The 22,116-nt window shown below is 40.3% G+C and overlaps 1 protein-coding gene across 4 annotated transcripts in view; it reads left to right on the top strand.

Moving 5' to 3' along the window:
• Positions 1-22,116, top strand: part of SUSD3 (sushi domain containing 3) — a 51,038-nt gene that overhangs the window by 5,124 nt on the left and 23,798 nt on the right. For 2 of the 4 annotated variants that reach the window (XM_032804234.2, XM_032804236.2), the window contains exons 2-3: positions 19,701-19,831; positions 20,683-20,871. The exons of 1 other annotated variant lie outside the window; for it this stretch is intronic. In XM_032804234.2, the coding sequence (XP_032660125.1) occupies positions 19,810-19,831; positions 20,683-20,871 (211 nt within the window). In that variant the 5' untranslated portion in view covers positions 19,701-19,809. The remainder of the gene's footprint in view (positions 1-19,700; positions 19,832-20,682; positions 20,872-22,116) is intronic. One more of the 4 variants, XM_032804232.2, reaches the window with a different exon arrangement.

Below are 22,116 nucleotides of genomic sequence, written 5' to 3'. Positions count from 1 at the left end.
CTCCTTGTGTGTTTCACCAGATCATGCCCTGATTTGGAGTTTGTAGCTCTTTTGTGGATCTTCTGCATGGAACCTTTTCATGTTGGAGGTTAGTGTAGCAGCACCCCATGGAAGAGACTTCAGAGCTTTTTGATAGAATTGCAGGCAGGTGTTGAAGTATGTTGGTACCCTTATCAGTGAAGAAGCCAAGAGAACATGTGCACAGAGGTTTTATGGTTACTCTTCCTTTGTCCAGGAAGACCAGAGGTAAGCTTGTTCTTCTTCAAAGCCATGAACAACTCTGTTCTGTACAAAGACTGACAAGCGGCTCTTCGCTATTTTCCTGTGATCCCATGATTCATTTGATTTTGTAGACTTTGGGAGATACAGACTCCAAGTTTCTTCTTAACTTCTATTTCCACTGGGCAAAATATGAGACAACTTGGAATATATGGCTAGTAGTGTCTTCCATTTTTTCCCACTGAGATCAAAGTAAAATCTTTGATTATATAAGATAAAGAAGTAGAGATAACAGTATTTCAGCTGACAAGTATGTGGGTTTATCTTCTATGTGACAGAAAGGTAAAATTATTACAATTTTTGTATATGTCATAAAATCCTAGAACAGCATAAAACAGAGGTGGACAAGATTTATTAGGTCATCCAGTCCCATCCCCGCCAATGCAAGATTGTTACCTGCAATATATTAGCCAGTGTTTTAGTCTGATTTAGTTTTAAATTAATTACTCAGATTATACAGATGAACTACATCTCAACTTCTGAGTTTCAGATAAGGATGGAGCCAATTGGTTTGGACTGAAACTTTGAGGTTTTAAAAATCTGAAGTCACATAGCTCTACAGTTCCTAGTTTTGGTGTCACCAGGAAGATAAAATACAAAAGAACTATTGGTTTGGCTGTTTCCATCATGTCAGAACTGGGAAAGCCCTGAAATCCCAAGGGAGAGCCTGACATCACAAGACTTCTAGCCTAAGAGCTAAATCAAAGAGAACTGGATGCTTTTGGTCAAGTATCTAGTGTTAATTTCTGCTCTCATTTCTCAGGCAAGACTCCCATTATTTTCCATATAGACTAAGGAATACAGGATTCACCTCTTAATACTAAGGATGCATTATTTCAGTAGAACCCATTCACTCCCATGCTAATTTCAGCATGGAGACTCTAACGTGTTTTTTCTCAACTGCAGTAGCTGACAAGCAGCAGTTATTTTACAGCTCAGTATTGACTTTATCAACAGATAAGAATAATGCTGAAATGATTTACAGTCTTGCTGCAATACTGTCATACCTTCTATGCTTCCCTTCTTTTGTTTGCTTGTTTTTGTTAGATGACATAGATATTTTTAAATACATAAGCTACAAAATGCTGAACCATTCACAAAAAGAAAACAAGGCACATTCACTATTGGGGCAAATAAGCAAAACTCCCATTGTGCAGTCAAATCTCTAATACAAGTCAGTGGGAGTTTTGCCAAAGGCCCAGATTTTTAAAGGTATTTTGGTGTTGCTGAGTTCAGCATTGTAATGCCTAACTGATTTAGGAGCTTAAATGTCATTACTAAAAGGGATTTAGGCACCTCAAATCTCATTGGCTATTATGGGATTTAGGCTCCTACATCGGGAGTTGCAGTGTTGCAATGCTGAGTTCAGCAGTGCCTGAATACCTTTAAAAATCTGGGCCTAAGTGAGTAAGGACTGCAGTGTTTGGCTTGTTATGGTCATTTCCTGGATATAGATTAATACTTGACTGCCATTTTAAAAATGAATGGTAGACTATCCTATTGTATTCTTCTGTTTAAATGCACAGACTCGCAGGCCCTTGTATGCCACTCTTAAAGTCAACAATAAATTAATAAATCATAAGGAGAAGAGCAGTTGGGAGGGATGCAGGTCTTCAGTTTCTCAAAGACACATTCTACAAGAAAGGGCAAGGGACAGCTCTGCTTTGGTACAGTAGCTCAGGACACTAGCAGCTTTGTTACAACTAATCTACAATGGTTCACTTTGCTTTTCCTTTTCATTATAGTAGTAAACAGCAGTAAGCCGCTTTCAGTTCCTGTCATCTTTCACTAATCCTCGTGATCAGGGAAGCCAAAATGTGCATTTATTGGATTGTACTGTGCAGCATTTGTGGCTTTTCTTCTCAGATTTGGAGAGATATCTCTTGGGATCCATTAATTTCTATTACAGGATCCAGTCCTGCAAGATGCTTAGCACCTACAACTCCTGCTAAAATCAAAGCTACTCAGCACCTTGCAGAATCAAGTCCATAAGCAGATCTTGTAAAGATAAAACATTCATCCTGTGTGGCTTTTAGCTCAAGTTGCTGTTCGCTTTTAAACACTTGCACATGGTTAATTCTGTGCCAGTTAACAGTATTATTTTTCTACTAAAACACACACACACACACACACATTCTCACCATATCTATATCTATCTATTTATCTATACACCCCACACTCACATCCACACGCACACCATGAAAAGGATCTGGAATCCTGAAGTCTGACCTCAGCAGTGAAAAAATTTACATAGTCATAAGACTGCAGTGAAGATTGTTAAATCGGTCTATTTCGTTAGGCTCTCAATACATGAGTGATTTCTATCACCATAATAAATTACATGTTATTGCTAACTAACACTGGTTTCTACAGAAAATCAATTATTCACTGACATTTTTGCTGACAAGTGCGAATGCTAGGTCACAGTTCTTCAGTGCACACCTAACAGTCTAAAACAGAAAACCAATTAAAGATCAGCCTTCATTGTTCAAAAGCAAAGGGAACCATGCTCAGGCCAGTATCCAGCATGGGAGAGAAGATACAGGTAAAATTATCACCCCTTGAGCCTGTCTCTTTGCACTACTCAGGTGGCTTAAAGCGGACTCGCTTGACTCTAACTGGACAGCTGAGAATGACCCCAGCTTAGGGGAGCTATCAGATGGTATGAAGTTCGAGTGACCAGATAGCAAGTGTGAAAAATCGGGATGGGGGGGTAATAGGAGCCCATACAAAAAAAAGCCCCAAATATCAGGACTGTCCCTATAAAATCGGGACATCTGGTCACCCTATATGAAGTGATCTAACCAGCTCATGCATCAGCTGCCCCTCCTTCCAGTATAGTGGATGGGAGGGAGCACATTGGGGGCAGGGTATAGCCTGCCAGCACTGACTCTGTTAATTCTCAGTTGAGACCCGGAGCCTGTTAGTGTGTGTTGGCACAGCCCCCAGGCTGTTTTAACTTATGCTGGGGCTGGGGCAGTTTCAGAATTAGGGAGCTGTAGCCAGTTCCCTGAGGTTTCTTCCCACTCCGCTCCACTAGGCAGTTTTTGACCCAGGAGAGAATGTGGGCTGCAGAATTTTCCTTATAGGGCCCACTGGGCAGGGAACTTTCTGCTTTGTGAGCAAAAGACTGGCAATCCTGAAGTAAAAGGGAAAGGCCACTGTCGGAGGCAGACTAGACATCTGGTTTGATGTGGTGTGTTAATTCCTGTATATATGTATTTTACACACCGACACTCTATTTAATGTACCATACGAGATAGGCTAGACCTGCCCCTCTGTATAGGGCTAAATCCCCAGCTGATGTATACTAGTGTCTCTTCATTGAAATCCAGTCCCGCTACACTGGTTTATACCAGCTGAGGGTCTGAGTCGTAATACGTCAAATGCAGATTAAAGCTCTGAAGCCAGGTTCTCTACTGTGCTCAGTTGAGTTGTAAGGAAGGGGTCATCAACTGGGGACTCCCCTTCCCTTCCCTCAACATGATCCTGCAATTGAGCCTGCTGGGAGTGAGGTCTCGAAGGCAGCTACGCTGGCTCTGTGCTAGCTGGGATCTCCATTCCTTTTATAAAGGTAACAGAGCAGGCAAGTGAATCTTTCCCCTGATATATATTTACTACAAAGAATCCCAGTGAATAATAGTCTGTTCTGAGTTTAGGATCAGGCCTTCTTTTCTTCCTCATCAGAGAGCTTTTGCAGGCAGCCTTTGAATCTCACCACTTATATTAAATGAACCTTTGAAACCAAGGAAAAATGGCAAACATCCTGATATTGTTATAGTAATATATTTTTTATTCATTTCTCCATCATGTGTGCTCCGATAACTGTTTTCTGTTTATCCACCTCTCCCCCAGGGCTACTGCATACCTTAAATGCTCAGTCCCTCATACCTGATCAGCTCATCCCTCCCACTGCTTTATCCCTAAAGGCTTGGCAGGGCACATCAATTATATATATGTGTGTGTCTGTGTAAATATACACAATAGTATCATGGATAATATTGTGCTTGGTTTATAATTAAACCCTTTTCTTCTTTCAACCAGACACTTTCTACGGGCCAGGTCTAGTTTATGGGGCTGAGTTATTGTGTTTTGGACTAGCAGAGCATGATGTAGTGCACTATAAGGAAGACTGATGAATATAACAGCTTTTTTTAAAAAGTATTTTCTGGTCAGATATCTGCTGGACCAACCCACCTGTGCATATTCAGCAGTTTATCTCAGTAAGCCATGCTGGGTTTGCAACCCTGGGCAATTTATGAAGGCACTCTCTACCTGAAGCAGAAACAGAGAACTACATCTTTTTCGACCTTCTTTGGACATACTGTAATGTTTAACCACTGATAGAAACAAATGATGATTTGTTTTCAGAGACAGTAAAACTGGTCAAAGATTAATTTACTGAGGCATTTGGAGGGATAGCTAAATATGGATAAAAATATAGTTTTGTCATTGCAAAATGTTCATGATACTAGAAAGGTTTCCCAATTTTACAGAATTTCATAGAGTTTATAAAGCTGCTGTAATGTAGGTGACAATTCACATAAGTAAAACAAAATAAAAACCTATGTTATAGGTTCTAATATATATTAATACATGAACTATTTGCAACACATTCCTGCTACCATCTTCATTGTCAGCCTGCTCTGTAAATTGCCCTGGTGATCAAGTAAGTGTTAATAAATCTTCACTATCAGGGCTATGTGAAAAATTCTTACTACTGGGTCTAAGGATGGGAAACGGGAAAGGAGATCTCATTTTTACCTGTTTTGCAAAAAAGCCCAAACCTCCTCGCCTTTTCCAACTCCTTCCCCACCCCCGACCACAACCATTTTGTGATGCCCCTTTGAGGGTTTAAGTAGCTTAGTAGTGAAAAACAAAGCCTGATAATTTTCACAGCAAACTAGTCTTGGCCCACTGCTGATACTGTATTGTTATTGCAGCTGGCTGGAGAACAATTCCACTTCACAACAGTTTTCGAGGTTTTGGAATTTGAGTTCATTCCACATTGGAACAAAACCAAAGCCTTTCAAACATTTCCATAAAACAGAATTGTCTTGAAACATCCTGTTTTCAAATTTGAACAGTCAGAATTTCAGACTGTGGGGGTCTCTCCTCTCTTAGGAACCAGAGTCCACCTGGGACCGCAGAAACCTTCCTGTTACAAAGTCATCAAAATTGAAATACCACCACAAAATGTTTTGGCTTCAGCAAAGTAGCATTTTTTAATGAAAAACTGTTTTGCAAAAATGTTTTGACTAGCTCTAACAATTGTGTTCTGCCACGTGGACTGGCTCCCGAAAGCTTTTTGCCAATCAGTGATGCATATGCAGTTTTCTGTTTGATGTCTTCCAACAACAGCTCCCATCTCCATTTTGAGCACTTGCCTTTTTGTTTCATTTGGTCATCATTTTGGGGTCAGGGACTGCGTTAATTTTTGTGGCTGGTAAAGCACCAAGAAAAGAGTTGACACTTAACAAATAATAAAAGGAATATTCAGGCCTATGCTATTACTGGCCTTCTCCCTTTATAGATCGAGCAATGTGATTTAAAGGTTTTGACCTCATAAAAGACTCTTAGTTCTATTATACTCGAGGCTCTTATATAGGCCTTATGAGAAAGTCACCAAAGACATAATCACTATAAAGAGCTTTTTTCCCCCCTCTATGGAGATTTGATCTGTACGTCAGCAAGATGTTAAACTGGAGACTAAAATCTGAATTGTCCTGAAACAATTACAAATGTACTGCTTCTGGTGACAATCTTCATTCAGCTCTTGTATGATGACCCAAGATGTTTTGAACATTATTCCAAGATAATACATGAACTTTCTTATGGAAAAGGGAAAATTTTAACATTTTGGGTCATTGTTTCAATTTGAAAATATGATTTCTGGTTAACACATCATTTTGGACTATCGGCAAAAATCCTATGGTTGGCTGCACATGTTTAATGAATTAAATGTTATTCATGAGCACTGGGAAAAAATAATGATGGAAGCTGAAAATATTTTAGGTATAAAACTAGAGACTTCACCAGCTTTCTGCCTAGTAAGTGAAATTGCTGCCGGAGAGGCTATTTCCCAGCCTCACAAAATCTGGTTGAGAAGAGACAGGGTGGTCCTGAAGCAATGTTAAGGTGACACAGTACCTTTAGTGTCAGAGTAGGTGATGCGAGTGTCAAGATCAGCTGCAGATGAGAGGATGCTGTGTAGAATATCAAGAGAGCAGTGAGTAATTAATTACATTTGGTTACCTTTTTATGGCCTGTTCACTAAGATCCCTGTGCCTTTATTCAATGGAAAAGATGAAATGATGAACTAGGGGGCCATAGAAAAAGGAACAAAGAGAAGTTGGCCCAGCAGAAGGAATTACCCTTTTTTCTCTTCTCCATTTTCATTATTCCTTGGTGAGAAAGGAAGTTCTATTGAGTGATGTACCTGAGCTGCAAATTTCCGATACAAACTAGATTTGGTGGTGCCCAGATATAGACCCATAGTTTCATTGTTTGCATGAGTGGTTTTGTTTCAGCCTTTTATAAAGATAGATGCCAGCTAGTGAAGCCAGATCCAGAACCTCTCCAAAGTTCACAGGTGTTCAGAACCAGGGAGGTGGTTCAGGCCTCTCTTTGGCAGCATGTGGTATTTTAGAAACAGTTATATGTGTTTTTCCTTTTTGCAAACATTGATAATGCTCTTGTCAGTGATACAAAAATCAATCCTGATTGGGCTTTCAAAGTAGCATCTAACACTTGATCCTGCATTACCTCACCAGCAGGACTGACCTTACCTGTCCAGAATGGTTGGTTTATTGTGTGCTGGTTTTGTTCTGTTAGGTGGCATGCCTGGCTGCCTGGTCATTGAGTGTGCTTTACAGTATTTGATAGACTGAGTTTGTTAAAATTCTGACAAGAGAGCCAGTAATACTCCCATTTTAAAACTCTTAATTTTATCGTGTTTAGGCTCTCCATTTTGGAGACTAAGACCCAGATTGTATATTTAGTAGAGCATGTACGTTATTTCTTACCTTATCTCCTTTATAATGGAATGGAGTGATCAGAAATCAATAACAGGATTAAATGATACCCAGAGACAAAAGGGGAAGACAGAGTCACTACAGAGGTAAGTAAATGAATGCTTCTAGGTTGATGAAGCATTTCTGCCCTGGCTAATTAAGTCATACATTTATGTCTCGGAGGTATTGTACCTTATGGTTTTAATATGTTAGTAAATGTACTAATAAAGTGCAGAAAAAACTTTGTATTTACTTTACCAGAGACCTCTTTAAATATCTTGTTTTTCATTTGATTTATTTTTTATCAATTAGTTCTTTATTAGAGAAAAACACTCAGTATAGCTCTCTTCATTAGATCTGAAAGTGAGATCTATGGACTTGACTAACATGGCTTTGATGTAAACTGGGGGGAAAAAATCAATCGTGGAGTGCTGCACGGTAACAGAACAAATCCACTTTTAAAGAAGTAATATAGAAAACATGAGGAAGAATCAACTTGCACAGATTTTACATATTCCTCATATTCGAAGTAGGGGGGGGGAAATCACATATACAGTATTGTCGGTCAAACTCATCCGGCATTTTTTGTGATGTATAGTTTGGACTGCTTGTGGATTAATATACCCTTCAGGCTGTGCAAAAAGGAGAACTGCAGCATATAGAATCTGTGACATTGCACTCCATATGCTTTATGAAAATATGCTTATGAATGTGAATATGATGTAAGAGGAATATGCTTTATGAAAAAGGTTTCTTGTGAGGTATCATTACAAAGCTTATAATCTACTGAATGTATCCGTCCTATTTGTTTGCGTGCGTTATTTCTATGTCTGGAGTTAGAAGACTAAGATATAAACTTGTATTACTGATGTAAACATATTAACTGGAAGCCATTAAGGGTGCTTCAGAATCAATGAACTGTAAATGGCTCTGTTTACTTACAAGCCTTCCCGTGCACGTGTGGACCAGCCCAGGAAGAATGGAGGCTGGGTTCTCACAGGAATCCATACTGGAATCCATCTTAAATCTGGTACTTTTCCATTTAGAAGGAGGGGTGGGGATCCAGAGGGACAAAAATTCCCGCCTTGTGCCAAAGCTATAAAAGGGGGTGGAACAGAACAAATGGGGCTGCAGTCATGAGAAAACTCCTAGTCACCACCTAAAATGGCTGCTGGAACTAATAAGGACTGTACCAGGGCAAAGGATTGGGTCCAGATTAGGAAGGAGTCTAGTCTGTGAAACAAGCTTATTGGAACATCTCTGAGGGGGAGATATTACCTGTAATCAGTTTCTTAATGTATTAGGCTTCGGCTTGCGTGTTTTTGCTTTATTTTGCTTGGTAACTTATTTTGTTCTGTCTCTTATTACTTGGAACCACTTGATCCTACTTTTTATACTTAATAAAATAACTTGTTTATTACTGAACCCAGAGTAAGTGATTAGGACCTGGGGGAGCAAACAGCTGTGCATATCTCTCTGTCAGTGTTATAGAGAGTGAAAAATTTATGAGTTTACCCTGTATAAGCTTTATAAAGAGTAAAATAGATTTATTTGGGGTTTGGATCCCATTGGGAGCTGGGTGTCTGGATGCTGGAGTCTGGCTGAACAAGGCAGGGTTCTGGATGTCCCAAGCTGACAGAGAGAAAGGGCTCAGAGGTAATTTCAGCACATCAGGTAATAGTCCCAAGGGGATCTCTGTGACCGAACCCATCACAGAATCATAGAATCATATAAATGTGAAATGGGAAGGGACATTGAGAGGTCATCTAGTCCAGCTTCCTGTGTTGAGACAGGACCAAGTATACCTAGACCATTCATGACTGGTGTTTGTCTAGCCTGCTCTTAAAAACATTGATGATGAGGATTCCAACACCTCCCTTGGAAGCCTATTCCAGAGCTTAATTATCCCTCTAGTTAAAAGTTTTTCTTAGTATATCTAACCTAAATCTCCCTTGCTGCAAATTAAGCCCCTTACAGTTTTTGTACTACCTTCAGTGGATGCAGAGAACAATTGATCACAGTCCTCTTTGTAACAGCCATTAACATTATTTGAAAATGCTTATCTGGTGCCCCTCAGTCTTCTTTTCTCAAGACTAAACATGCCCAGTTTTTTTAACCTTTCCTCACAGGTCTGATTTTCTAACCTTTTTATCAATTTGTTGCTCTCCACTGGACTCTTTCCAAGTTATCCACATCTTTTCTAAAGTGTGGCACCCAGAACTGGACACACACCTCCAACTGAGGCATCATCAATGCCAAGTAAAAAGGGACAATTACCTCTTGGGTCTTCCGTATGACACTCCTATTAATACACCTTAGAATATTAGCTTTTTCACGACTGCATCACATTATTAACTCATATTCAATTTGTGATTCACTATAACCCCAGATCTTTTTCAGCAGTACTACCACATAGCCAGTTATTCTCCATTTTGCAGCTGTGGATTTGTTTTTTTTTTCCAGAGTGCAGTATTTTGTACTTTTCTTGAATTTCATCTTGTTGATTTCAGACCAATTCTCCAGTTTGTCAAGGTTATTTTGAATTCTAATCCTGTCCTCCAAAGTGCTTGCAAACCCTCCCCACTTGGTGTCATCCATAAATGTTATAAGCATGTTCAGTTATCTAAGTCATTATTTAAAATATTCAATAGAACTGAACAAAGGACAAATCCCATTAGATATATACCCCGGTTTGACAGCAAACCATGGATAACTACTCTTTGAATATGGTTTCTCAGCCAGTTTTGCCACCCACCTTATAGTAATTTCCTCTAGACCTAAGTTTCCTGATTTGTTTCTGAGAATGTCATGTGAGACGGTATTAAAAGCCTTACTAAAATCAAGCTATATCAAGACTACAGCTTCCCACCTATTCACTGTGCCAGTTAACCTTGTCAGTAAGGCATTTGACACGGTTCCACATGGGGAATTATTAGTTAAATTGGAAAAGATGGGGATCAATGTTGAAATTGAAAAGTGGAAAGGAACTGGTTAAAGGGATACCTCAGGGTCGATGAAAGTGAATTGTCAGGCTGGAAGAAGTTACTAGTGGGATCCTCAGGGATCAGTTTTGGGACCAATCTTATTTAACCTTTTTATTTACTGACCTTGGCACAAAAAGCGGGGAATGTGCTATAAAGTCTGCACAGATGACACAAAGCTGGGAGGTATTGCTAACACAGAGAAGGACGGAATATCATACAGAAGATCTGGATGACCTTGTAAACTGGAGTAATAGTAATAGGATGAAATTATAGTGAAAGTGCAAGGTCATGCCTTTAGGATTATAAGAATTTTGTTATAATTGGGGACACATCAGTTGGAGTAACAGAGGAGGGAAGGCCTCGGAGTATTGGTTGATCACAGGATGACTATGAGCCGCCAATGTTGATGTGGCCGTTAAAAAGCTAATGCGTTTAGGATGCATCAGGCAAGGTATTTTCAGCAAAGATAAGGAGGTGTTAGTACCGTTATATAAGGCACTGGTGAGACCTCATTTGGAATACTGTGTGCAGTTCTGGTCTCCCATGTTTAAGAGGTATGAATTCAAACTGGAACAGGTTCAAAGATGGGCTATTAGGATGATCTAGGGATGGAAAGTCTCTTCTTATGAAAGGAGACTCAAAGAGCTTTGGCTTGTTTAGCCTAACCAAAAGAAGGATGAGGGTGGGATATGATTGCCTCTTTTATAAATATATTCAAAGGGATTAATTATTAGGGAGGAAGCGGAATTATTTGAGCTTAGTACCAATGTGGACACAAGAACAAATGTATATATAACTGGACATTAGGGAAGTTTAGACTTTGAAATTAGACAAAGGTTTTCTAACCATTAGAGGAGTAAGTCTGGAACAGCCTTCCAAGGGAGTAGTGGGGGCAAAAGACATATCTGGCTTAAGACTAAGCTCTTGGTAAGTTTATGAGGGGAATGATATGATGGGATAGCCTAATTCTTCGTGCAATTAATTTGGCAATTGATCTTTGATTATCAGCAGGTAAGTGTGCCCAGTGGTCTGTTGATGGGATGTTAGATTGGGTTGGGATCTGAGTTACTACAGAGATTCTTTCCGGCGTGCTGGCTGGGTGAGTCTTGCCCACATGTTCAGGGTTTAACTGATCGCCATATGTTTGGGTCAGGAAGGAATTTTCCTCCGGGGCAGATTGGCAGAGGCTCGGAGGTTTTTTGCCTTCCTCTGCAGCATGAGGGCATGGGTCACTTGCTAGAGGATTCTCTGGCAGCTTGAGGTCTTCAAACCACATATGAGGACTTCAGTAACTCAGACATAGGTTAGGGGTTTGTTACAGGAGTGAGTGGATGAGATTCTGTGGCCTGCATTGTGCAGGAGGTCGACTAGATGATCTAATGGTCCCTTTGACCTTAAAGTCTTAGGTCTAAGAATGAATGAGTTTGTTTGGCATGATTTGTTTTTGACAAATCCATGCTGATTTTCCTTAATCTTATTATCCTTACGCTGTTGTACAATTGATTGTTAGATAATTTGTTCCATATCTTTCCAGGAATCAATAGGCTGACTGGTTCTATAGTTCCCCAGGGCCTCTTTGTTCCCCCTTTTAAGATAAGGTACTATGTTTGCATTTCTCCAGTCCTCTGGGATCTCACCCATCCTCCATAATTCTCAGAGTTCATCACTAATGGTTCCAGATTGCTTCATCTAATTCCTTAAGTACACTAGGGTAAATCTTAATCAGGTCTTTACCAACTTACTCATCTTAAATATTCTTTAACCAGTCCTTTCCCTATTTTTGGCTTGTGTTCCTTTCGCCCCCCCTTCCTCCCCACTCCCCCTCCCCCCCTCGCCCTCCCCATCTTCCCCCTGCCCCTGCCCCCGGCCTCCCCCCCTCCCCCCCCCCCCCCGCACTTTGTTGTTAATATTGTGTTAAGATTCTGGTCAAAGTTTACCTTTTAATGAAGACTGAAGAAAAACAGCCCCTAAACACCTCAACCTTCTTGAAGTCATCTGTTATTAGCTCTCCTTCTCCACTAAGTAGAGGACTTACACTTTCCTTCATCTTTCTCCTGCTCCTAATATATTTAAAGAACCCCTTCTTATTGCCTTTGTGTTCCTTGCGAGGTGTAACTCATTTTGTGCCTCAGCCTTTCTGATTTTGTCCCTCTATGCTTGTGATATTCTTTTGTACTACTCCCTAGTGAATTGTCCACTTTTTGTAGGATTCCTTTGTAGATTTTCAGGTCATTAAAGAGCTACTGATGGAGCCATTCTAGCCAGGTACTATTCTTCCTATCTTTCCTTCTCATTTGGATGGTTTACTGTTGCACCTTTAGTGTTGTCTCTGAAAAGAGTCCTTAGTGTTTAGTCCTAATTTTTACTAGGAATTACTGGGCTGGACAATTCAAAAACTATTTGGATGAGGGTTATTGGAATCTAGGGTTTTTGTTTGGCCTATTATAGAGATACGGTTCAGATGTAACAGAAGATCCTTGGCCCTGCTATAGTCCTTTATGCTGCTCTAGCAGCACAAAAAGGCCTTTGAAGTCAGCTTATCTCACTAGCTAAAGACTCCTTCCTAACATGGGGGAGTCCCCAGGTATCAGAATCAGTATAGCTGTCTCCACTACTACACCTTTGCAGCTATTGGTGTATGGAGTGTGGCTATATAGAATGGGTCCTAGGCAGCCGAGTGCAGTGAAGGCACCTCCAAGGCTGCTGTAAGTTGCACAGGGGACAGAATCAGTTCCTGGTCAGGCACAGGATCAGGTTACTGGAAAGATGGTGTAACAGCACCTTTGCCACCCCACCCTACGCGGGTCTTGCATCAAGTGGAGCTCAGTCAAACACAAGGATTAGACACATGAAGTTCAGCTCCTAACTTTCCCTGGCTCAGAAGTCTTTGAGTCTGTGGTTTTGGTTTGGCCCACTGAGCTAAGGGCCAGCTCAACAAGGTAATATCTGGATCCAGATCCAGTCTTTCTTATGATTGGGCGGAGCTTGGGTGTGGGGCTTTGGTTAAAGCCTATCTCTACTTGCAAGCACTTTAGCCTCCACTTAAATTTGGTGGGACTCTCAATTTGCTAAAGCCCAGGTAACCTTTTATATAGCTGAAAAACTTATTCTAAACAGGGAATGTTGGCAGCTGAAGCACAATATGAAAGTTTGTATTTCATCATAAATGCAGCATTCTAAAACCAAATATTCACGTTATGTTAATTGCTCAGATTGTATCCAAACGTAGATGTGGAGTGACTTGAATATCTTTCCTAAGGATAAGGTGATTTGTCAAGATTAAAAAAAGCCTTGTTTTTAATGCAGACAATGGATGCAATTGTTTGTACACAACCTCCCATTTTGATCGTGTGCTTTATTTGCTTTCCCGAGGTGCATTTATAAGCAGAATTTCTCTCCTGTTAATGTGCAGCCTTCACTGCTCTTTTCTCTCAAGGTTTCTTTGCAGCTTGCTTTTGTCTGATTGTGACTTCTGCACACGCTTGATCCTGGCTGAATTCAAATGAGAGAAACACCTGACACAAAAGGGCACGAAGCAGCTGAGCAATGTAGAGATATGTCTGTTTTATTGGGTGTAGCTAGTTTAAAACAACCTCTGGAAACCCCAGAACTATTGTACATATCTACAGATAACAGGAAGCATCATTTCTTGAAGACTGGCAGATGCTTCCCAGTTTTGTTGAAAGCACCTCCATGGACACTTGGGTGTCCATCACAGAGGAGTATTGCAGAAGCACTGTATTATTGCTAATTATTTGGCAAGCAATTTATTGATACAAAATTAATGCATTTTTACCTACAAATCAGACTGTAGAAAAGTGCTAAAGACCTTCAAGACAGACTAACTCTAAACTTTCCTGTGTGGTCCCAAAGCCCAATCCTGCTATGCTATAGATTGGAGCTGGAAGAACATTCAGATGATTGATATACCAATGAAGCGAGTAATCTTTTTTTAATTTTATTTTTAAAGGCACTTTCCTCAAATGCCTTTTCTTTTTACATTTAAAAACTATTTTCAATGATAGGACACATTTTAAAGGTGGGATTTTCAAGAGTGCTAAAAGTTGGCCTAACAATTAGAGCTGGTTGGAAAATGGACTTTTTTTTCCTGCAAACAGTTGCAGCTTTTTGCAGAGAAAAATTGAAAACTAAAACATTTAGTCCAGAAACTGAAATATTTTGGTTTGGAAATGTTGCCATAGTGCCTACTGGGAGTTGTAGTTCAGGTGCGTCATGCTCCTATTCTCCTCTATAGGCTGGGCTCCCTGGTTTGACATCTCTCATAATGCACCACAGTCTCCCCTCCTAATGAGGAGAGGCCTGGCCATGGTGCACCATGGGAGATGTAGTCTGACTGGGGAGCCTGGCCTATAGAATCTACAGCTTACATGTTGGAGGATCAGAGCTAATATAGACAAGATAAAGAGTGGTAGAAATGGGAGTCACTGAGAGATGAAGTGACTTGCCTAAGGTCACACAGCTGGTCAATGTGAAGGCCAGGCATGGAACCCAGGTGTCCTGAATGTCCTTTCAGTGCCCCATTCCCTGGACTGCTCTGCTTCTTTGTCGTGTAAACCTGTGCACATTCCAGCATTTTCTTAAAATCAGAATGTGTTAGTGTCATTGAATGTAGAGTTCAAGCTGACTTATAAGCTAAGGAAACAATTTCACAAATACTTGTGTAGTATTGTTGGCTCTGAGCCATTATCAACCCTTGCCCACTCTACTGAATACACCACAACTTTTTTTTTAATTGCTTTTCAGGTACTTAGTATTAAACATACATGTACAAAACCGTAGAACAGACAAGAAATGCCAGGCCATTCAGCTGTCGAGATTGCTGACGTGCTTTTATTAGAAACTGTTGGAGCAAGACATTATTATATAATTAAGCAATAACAAGGCTTGACAGGCAGCATGTTTCTAGACGGATGTAGCACAGCTCAGAAGCTCTTAAAATGCTCTCCACTGGTGCAAGTCCTGAATGGCCGAACTTGCCTGTTAATTTGATAGCTTTGTAGGTGTCACGTTTAACACTGATTTCCTGAAAAGCTGTATAAGTGCCTGAATTAGAACAAGCTCTTGAGAGCAGGGACTGAGTTCCCATGTATGGATGCAGTGCCCCATGCAGTTTTGACCCCAATCCTCATGGGGGATCTTTGGCTGCTATCATGATGTAAAGTGAAAATATTGTCAGGAGTGCTGCCTACGTGTGGGATATCACAGCTCTCTTCTTATGTGAGGTCTTCATGGAGGGTCAGTAGGTGTTTGTGACTTAGGGACATAAATTTTCAGAACGCATTTTGGTGGAATGTTTGCCTGCAGGAATAGGATCAGCCTATTTACTGGCATAATGGTTTAGCAAGTCAGGAGTTCTAGTTCTTACTGGCATCTGGCTATTGCGCTATGTTTTAGTTTCATGAAAAGCCAAGCAATAAGAAATGGCACAGCTAGGTTTACATGAGTAATGGGGATAATGAGAGAAAGCCAAGGATCTTCCTACTTCTGAATCACTGGCGAGCAGTGATCAACTTGCGCCTTTCCAACAGCTTTTTGTCTGCTGTTTCTTCTGTTTTTCTGTATAATACAAGAAGAAGGTGCTCAAGAAATGTTTTCTAGGCAAATGTTCTCAGAGTACCATTTCATGTTTGTTCTATTATCAGCAAAATATAAATCCAAAGTGTGCTTGGTAACTGTTTCTGACAAATTGATACTGCTATGCAGATAATCTTACCTGGCCATGGGAGGAAATGTTTGTATGATTTTATCTTAGATTTTTTCCTTTTAACCATTTCATATTATTTATTTTTTCAGTGTCTGGAAATTATATGCTTGTCAACTTCTGAAAACCCACTGGTTTGAGTAAATTAAAGTTTACAGATTACAACACATTTAAATAGCTTTCATTCTGGGATGTTGATCTGCTGATCATGTGAAGTGATCTGTTTGTTTGTTGTGGATAATGCCATTCTTTTGTACTATTGAACAAGTTTAATGGCCCCATACCTAAACCAAAATGCAAGATCTGAACACCCTGAGATTGCTCTAAATGTCAATTCAAACTGAGAAATTAATGTTTGTAAGCGACCTCTCGCTCTGCAAAGAGCTGACAACAAAATTCCGAATGTTGTGAACGTTAGGGATTCAAAATTCAAACCTGGATCTAAATTTTGTGGCTTGAGGCTGCTTATAAAATTGAGTGATTATTGCTACTATTTTTGAAAGATGAGAGCTGATACCATATGCTAGAACCATACGCAGTGTAGGCAGGTGTTATGCAAGATTAGTCAAGCAGTTTGGTTAATCCGCCTTACTAAATCAAACAAACAAAATTGCATTTGAATTTTTAAAAAGAACTTGTGTCCACTCTGCTTGCTTCACCACAAATATTTGTAGTAAACTAATATTTGAAAATGTAAATAGTGAATTTTGAACTCATATTTGTAACAGTAACCAGATTCTAAAAGTTGCACTCACCAGCTAAGGGAGTAGCAGTAATACCTTGTGACCAGTCAGAGCTAACCAAGACATCATGAATTCTGAGTACTCACAAAGACCTGCTTACAAATGATACAGACCTCAAATTAATCTCAAATTCCTCACAGGACTGAGCCCTAGTTGACAAGGAGCTGCATGTCTAGAAGATGCAAAGACATGAAAGGAGGATGAACAACGTTTGTTTTGTTTTAGCTCATATTTTCTAGATATAAACACATGCCAAAAGCCTAGATCTGGACACTCACATATCCAGAAATTTTAGGTCCAAATGCAGCTTTGCTATCACAAATGTTTATCCAGCAATTATGTTTTACTTCAGGAGGCACTGTAGCAGCAAATATTCTACATGTAAAACTAACTTCCTAATTATAATGGATCTAGTCAGAAGAACATGCCTGAGGAGTATACAAAGGATAAAACCATAGAACATCTGCTTATCTAAATAGAAGGGCAGGAAACTTACAGCAATGATCATCTTTCTAGAAACAGAAGAGTAAGGTTAAAATGGCAGGAAAGTCACTGCAAGAAATGGCTGTAAAAAGATTACATGTTATTAATATCAGCAGGTATTAGATCCACATAAGAGAGAAAAAAAACATATTGGAGAGGAGGAGAAAATAAGGATGAGTGGAATAGTTCAGATAAAATTGGAGATGAGTCTGAGTCACAAAGCTCTGCTTTAGACCTGGGCTTCTCTCACTGTTCAAGGATGTTCTGATCCAGGGTTTTGCTTTTGGTCCATCTCTCAATAAAAGAAGAACTGACCTGATGTTATCCCCAAATTCAAATTGAAACAAACCCAGACCCATCTGTGCATTTGGATAATGCTCTGGAAAAAAAAAACCTTGCTCTGCTCTGTTTTTCCTCAATTCAGCATTCTGAAATCCCATGAGAGGGGGTGCCTGGGCAAAATAAAGATGTGTTTTTGCCAAGAGCTGATCTGACAAGATTTCTAGCCCAGTTTTCAGACCACAGAGATTTGAATAATTGAAATTTCAGATTAGCTCTGAACTTTAGGATGATTGTTTAAACTCAACCACTGAACCTTTTAAGCTTTGCCCTTTACTAGCCGCTGTCCAGAGAAGCCATTTTCACAAGTACACTCTGTCCAGGAATACTCCCTAAGGAGATGGCACAATGCTACTACGACCCAGGGGCACACCAAGGAAATACACACGACTTAGTGGCACATCAGATGATGAGAAAGACTTAGACACTCCTTAAAGGCTCAAGTGAAGGGAATGTTTGAAAATACACAGCTCAAGAAGGAATGCCAGCAAGGTAATTGGAGCTCAGAAGTTTTCATTACTCTACATCAGTGGTTCCCAAACTTTTCCACCACTTGTGCAGCGAAAGCCCCTGGCGGGCCGGGCCGGTTTGTTTACCTGCCGCGTCCGCAGGTTTGGCCAATCACGGCTCCGAGTAGCCAAGGTTCACTGCTCCAGGCCAATGGGAGCTGCTGGAAGTGGTGGCCAGTATGTCCCTTGGCCTGTGAAGATGCTAGAGCTTTCAGGCCAATAGACAAGTGTACTAAGGGATTCTAATGAAAGCTAGCTTATGCTGCTTGAGAGAGATACACCTCTACCTCGATATAACGCTGTTCTTGGGAGCCAAAAAATCTTACCGTGTTATAGGTAAAACCATGTTATATTGAACTTGCTTTGATCCACCGGAGTGCGCAGCCACCAGCACCCCACCCCCACCCCCGAGCTCTGCTTTACTGTGTTAAAGCACGAATTTGGATATATCGGGTGGCGTTATATCAAGGTAGCAATGTACTATGTGCCAAATTTTGCTCAGTGTTACACTGTGCACTTTCCACTGTTATCAGTGTCAACTCCGATCTCTTTATTGGCTAGTACATACTCTATGTTCTGGCATTTTAAAAAATGAAAACATGAAACTCGAAACTATCTGAAGCAGATATTTATATTTTTGCAGGTGTGACACTGCTTTTCAGGAGAAGACTCTGAACCCATTTTCAAAAAATCACAGTAGTCCCTTTAAATAAAAAGAGATGGTGCGTAGTTCACACGTCAGGCATGCACTAATGATCAGGTATTTGGGGCAGGGGAGGGTAGGATCAAGGAGAAATCTCGCTAGGAAACATTTGCTCTTATTGATACTAATTGTTGCAACAAGGTACAAGTTTGAAAGAGCTAACACAGCAAACAGAAAGAACCATGCACAGGTTTCAAGTGTTGTGTTTTTAAAATCAAGTCCTTAATACATATTAGCATAATAGATTGGAAAAGTAATTGTCACTGTGGCTTTTGTTAGTTTTGTTTTTTAAGGGCATAAATTGAAGGCAGGTAGTTATACCTAACTTTGAACAACCTTTTGTTTTTATATCAGAAGCTCAACATTAATTAAACACAGGGCCAAGTTCTTCATAGGATGCATGTGAATGCCATTCCCATAGAATTCAGACTTTGGCACCTGCTATTTAATTACATCGTAGTCCGTTGCTGAATGCTGGACCTTAAGAAAAGCCTTCAAAGTAAGCCAAAAAAGAATCAGGTCCCAAGAAAGGCCCTGTCCTTGTCCCCTTGAAATCGATGGCGAAACTCTCATTGAGTTTAATAAGGCCAGGATTTTGCTCTAACTGTGTGTGTGTGTGCGCGCGCGCGGGCGCGCAGGATTTTGCTCTAACTGTGTGTGTGTGTGCGCGCGCGCACGCAGGCGTGCAGGATTTTGCTCTAACTGTGTGTGTGTGTGCGTGCGCGCGCAGGATTTTGCTCTAACTGTGTGTGTGTGTATATTTAAAAAATAAAAATAAAACAGATGTGATATGAACATGTAAACCTGTTAAAAGTTCCTAAATAGTTATAAAAAGAAGAAAGTTCTTGGTAATTGTAAACCTCTGCTCTCTTATAAACTGTTCAAGAGCAACTCCCTACTTCCTTTATTATTTTTAATATAATAGTTAAAACCCCAGTGTTGCAACCGGTGGTGCAGCTGCTGCTGAGTGGGTACGGATGCCCACTTAAGTCTCTGGGAGAATCAATGGAAGGATCAGAGTCTCAGAAGTTAAAATGCTGAAAAAGAGAAACACTGGTGTTTATTAAACATGAATGAAAGGATGCATACAATGATATCAGGGTTATGTTAGTCCAAACACATGAGACTAGAAAAATCACTCCATTTTGTTGTCTTTTAGCTGTATCAGAATGCCGTATATTTTCTTAATGACTGAGCAATTAAATTGTGTTAAAAAACGAGTAGGACAGTAAATGCTAAATGAAGCATTTCATAGCAGTAACAATCAGTATATAGAGATAACTGCCAAAACAGGTCAGAAAGCACCTATCACTCAGCTGTTCCAGAGAGAACAATATGAACTAAAGATTTTAGTACAAGGAGAAAAGTGAGGGGGAAGGGAGAGATTACTACGGAGAACAGAGTTAAAGAGAAATGTTTTTAAAAAGCAGAGATAATCAGCTCTAGCATTAAACTCTGAGGTACTAAGATCTTTCGTGACATGCAAATAAAACAAAATTGACACTAGTAAGGCCTCAAAAGAAAATCTGAATGCAAGCAATTTGGTAGCACGGCGTAATATAGTACAAAATAGATTTTTGAATGTAGCATCCTTAATAGAGAGGCTCACAAAAGATGTAGAATGAAATTCACCCTTGTGTGAGGAGGCAACACAGTTTATGCACCACCTATATCCATCCCACTTCAGCTATCAGTGCATTGTAGGGTTAAAGTGAGACTCAGCCCACTGGTTGGTACTCGGCTGAGAGGTGAATTTCGCTGCATTTGTTTGCTTATTGGACCATTTTCTCATACGGGGTGAAAACATGATCCTCTTAAAGTAAAAATTAAAACTCCCCTTAACTTCAGTGGACCTGGGATTTGGCCCTAACATTTCATTGTTTTGTTCTGTTCTTTTAAATCTGCAGGGCAGTGTAGCCAAATCTTTCCCCCTCAGCTTGGCACACTACAGATAATTCATGGCGATGGCACCGCTGTTGGAACGGTGATAACATTCCAGTGCTCTGCTCAGCACATGCTTGTGGGACAGGGACTCGTAACGTGCATATGGAAGGGAGACAGTACGCAGTGGACTGCTGGAGTTCCCTCATGCAAATGTAAGGATTCTTCTTCCAGAATTACTCAACGCCTCTTCTGCGTTACCCTCTTGTCGTTTGCCCTCCGTAACCTATGAAGCTTTGGCATGACATGGGGATTAATTCCAGAGTTCTGTGGAAAGAAGAGGGCATGTTGAATTTCATTCATCGCTGTTGCCACTGGCTATAATGCCACTCCGGGCACATTCAGACATCATGCATTACTACACTGGAAAGACTCTTAGCCAGATTTGTGCCTGGTCTAATATCAGTGACCTCAGTAGAGTTAGACCAGGGATAAATTTGTCTCTATAGCTGCAAAATGTGTTGCTGTTTGTCAGGAAAATGTATAGGTATGATCAATGAGAATGTACCTGTATATTGCATTATTTAATTCCATTGTTTTCAGGAGGAATCATGCGGCAAAGAACATGGAGATATTTGTAAAGTACAATTACCCTGTTGCCTGTGGGTAGTAGAATGGAGCAGCTATCATATTGAAAAATAGGGCTTGAATGGCAACAATATTAGCTGCCTTTCACTCTGGGCTGTTCCTTATTTATTACACGCACAACAGTAATTTAACTAGAAATGGGCCCAAAGCAGAACTCTGGATCGCAATGCCTGTGAACTTCCATGTGTTTGAAATTCAGAATAGACCTCAAGTTTGAAGCTTGGGACCTTGTCTCACATTAACATTATAGGTAGATGAATAACTTTGCCGTGCACCTGGAATTCCTGCTTCAGTTGAGCCATACTTACATCTGATTTAGGAGGGTTCCATATAGCACGTACATTAGAACATTCAGTTTTAAAGACTGTAAAAGCATAACGCTATCTATGGAATTCAACAGAAACAATTCTAAACTGTGCAGTCAGGGTAGCGTAAGAAGTAGGAGTAGCTTTAACAAGACAATATCAGTTCTCAGACTGGACTGGCATAGGTTGTTATACCCTACCTCTACTTCCTTATTCCTTTGGATAATTTCTTTCTCACCCCTACAACATCCCCAACATCCAGACCTGCATGTTTACTGCCGCTTCCATGATCTGTCCGATTCTCAGTCCTAAGATATCATTGTACAGAGTGTGATGGGGCAAGGCCAGATGGCTACAGTAAAATACTGAGAAACAGGTATGTTAGTCCCAGGCTAAACAAATCCCTAGTACCCTGGTAACCAAATGGCAGTTGCTCCAGGTTAATCAAGGCACCTGGAGCCAATTAAGATCTTTCTAGAAGGCAGTAGAGATAGCTACTTTAATTAG

This window comes from Chelonoidis abingdonii, chromosome 17 (assembly GCF_003597395.2).
Source record: "Chelonoidis abingdonii isolate Lonesome George chromosome 17, CheloAbing_2.0, whole genome shotgun sequence".
NCBI classification, from domain to species: Eukaryota; Metazoa; Chordata; order Testudines; family Testudinidae; genus Chelonoidis; species Chelonoidis abingdonii.
Note: the sequence above shows the minus strand (reverse complement) of the source record. Positions and strands in the feature narration are given on the sequence as shown.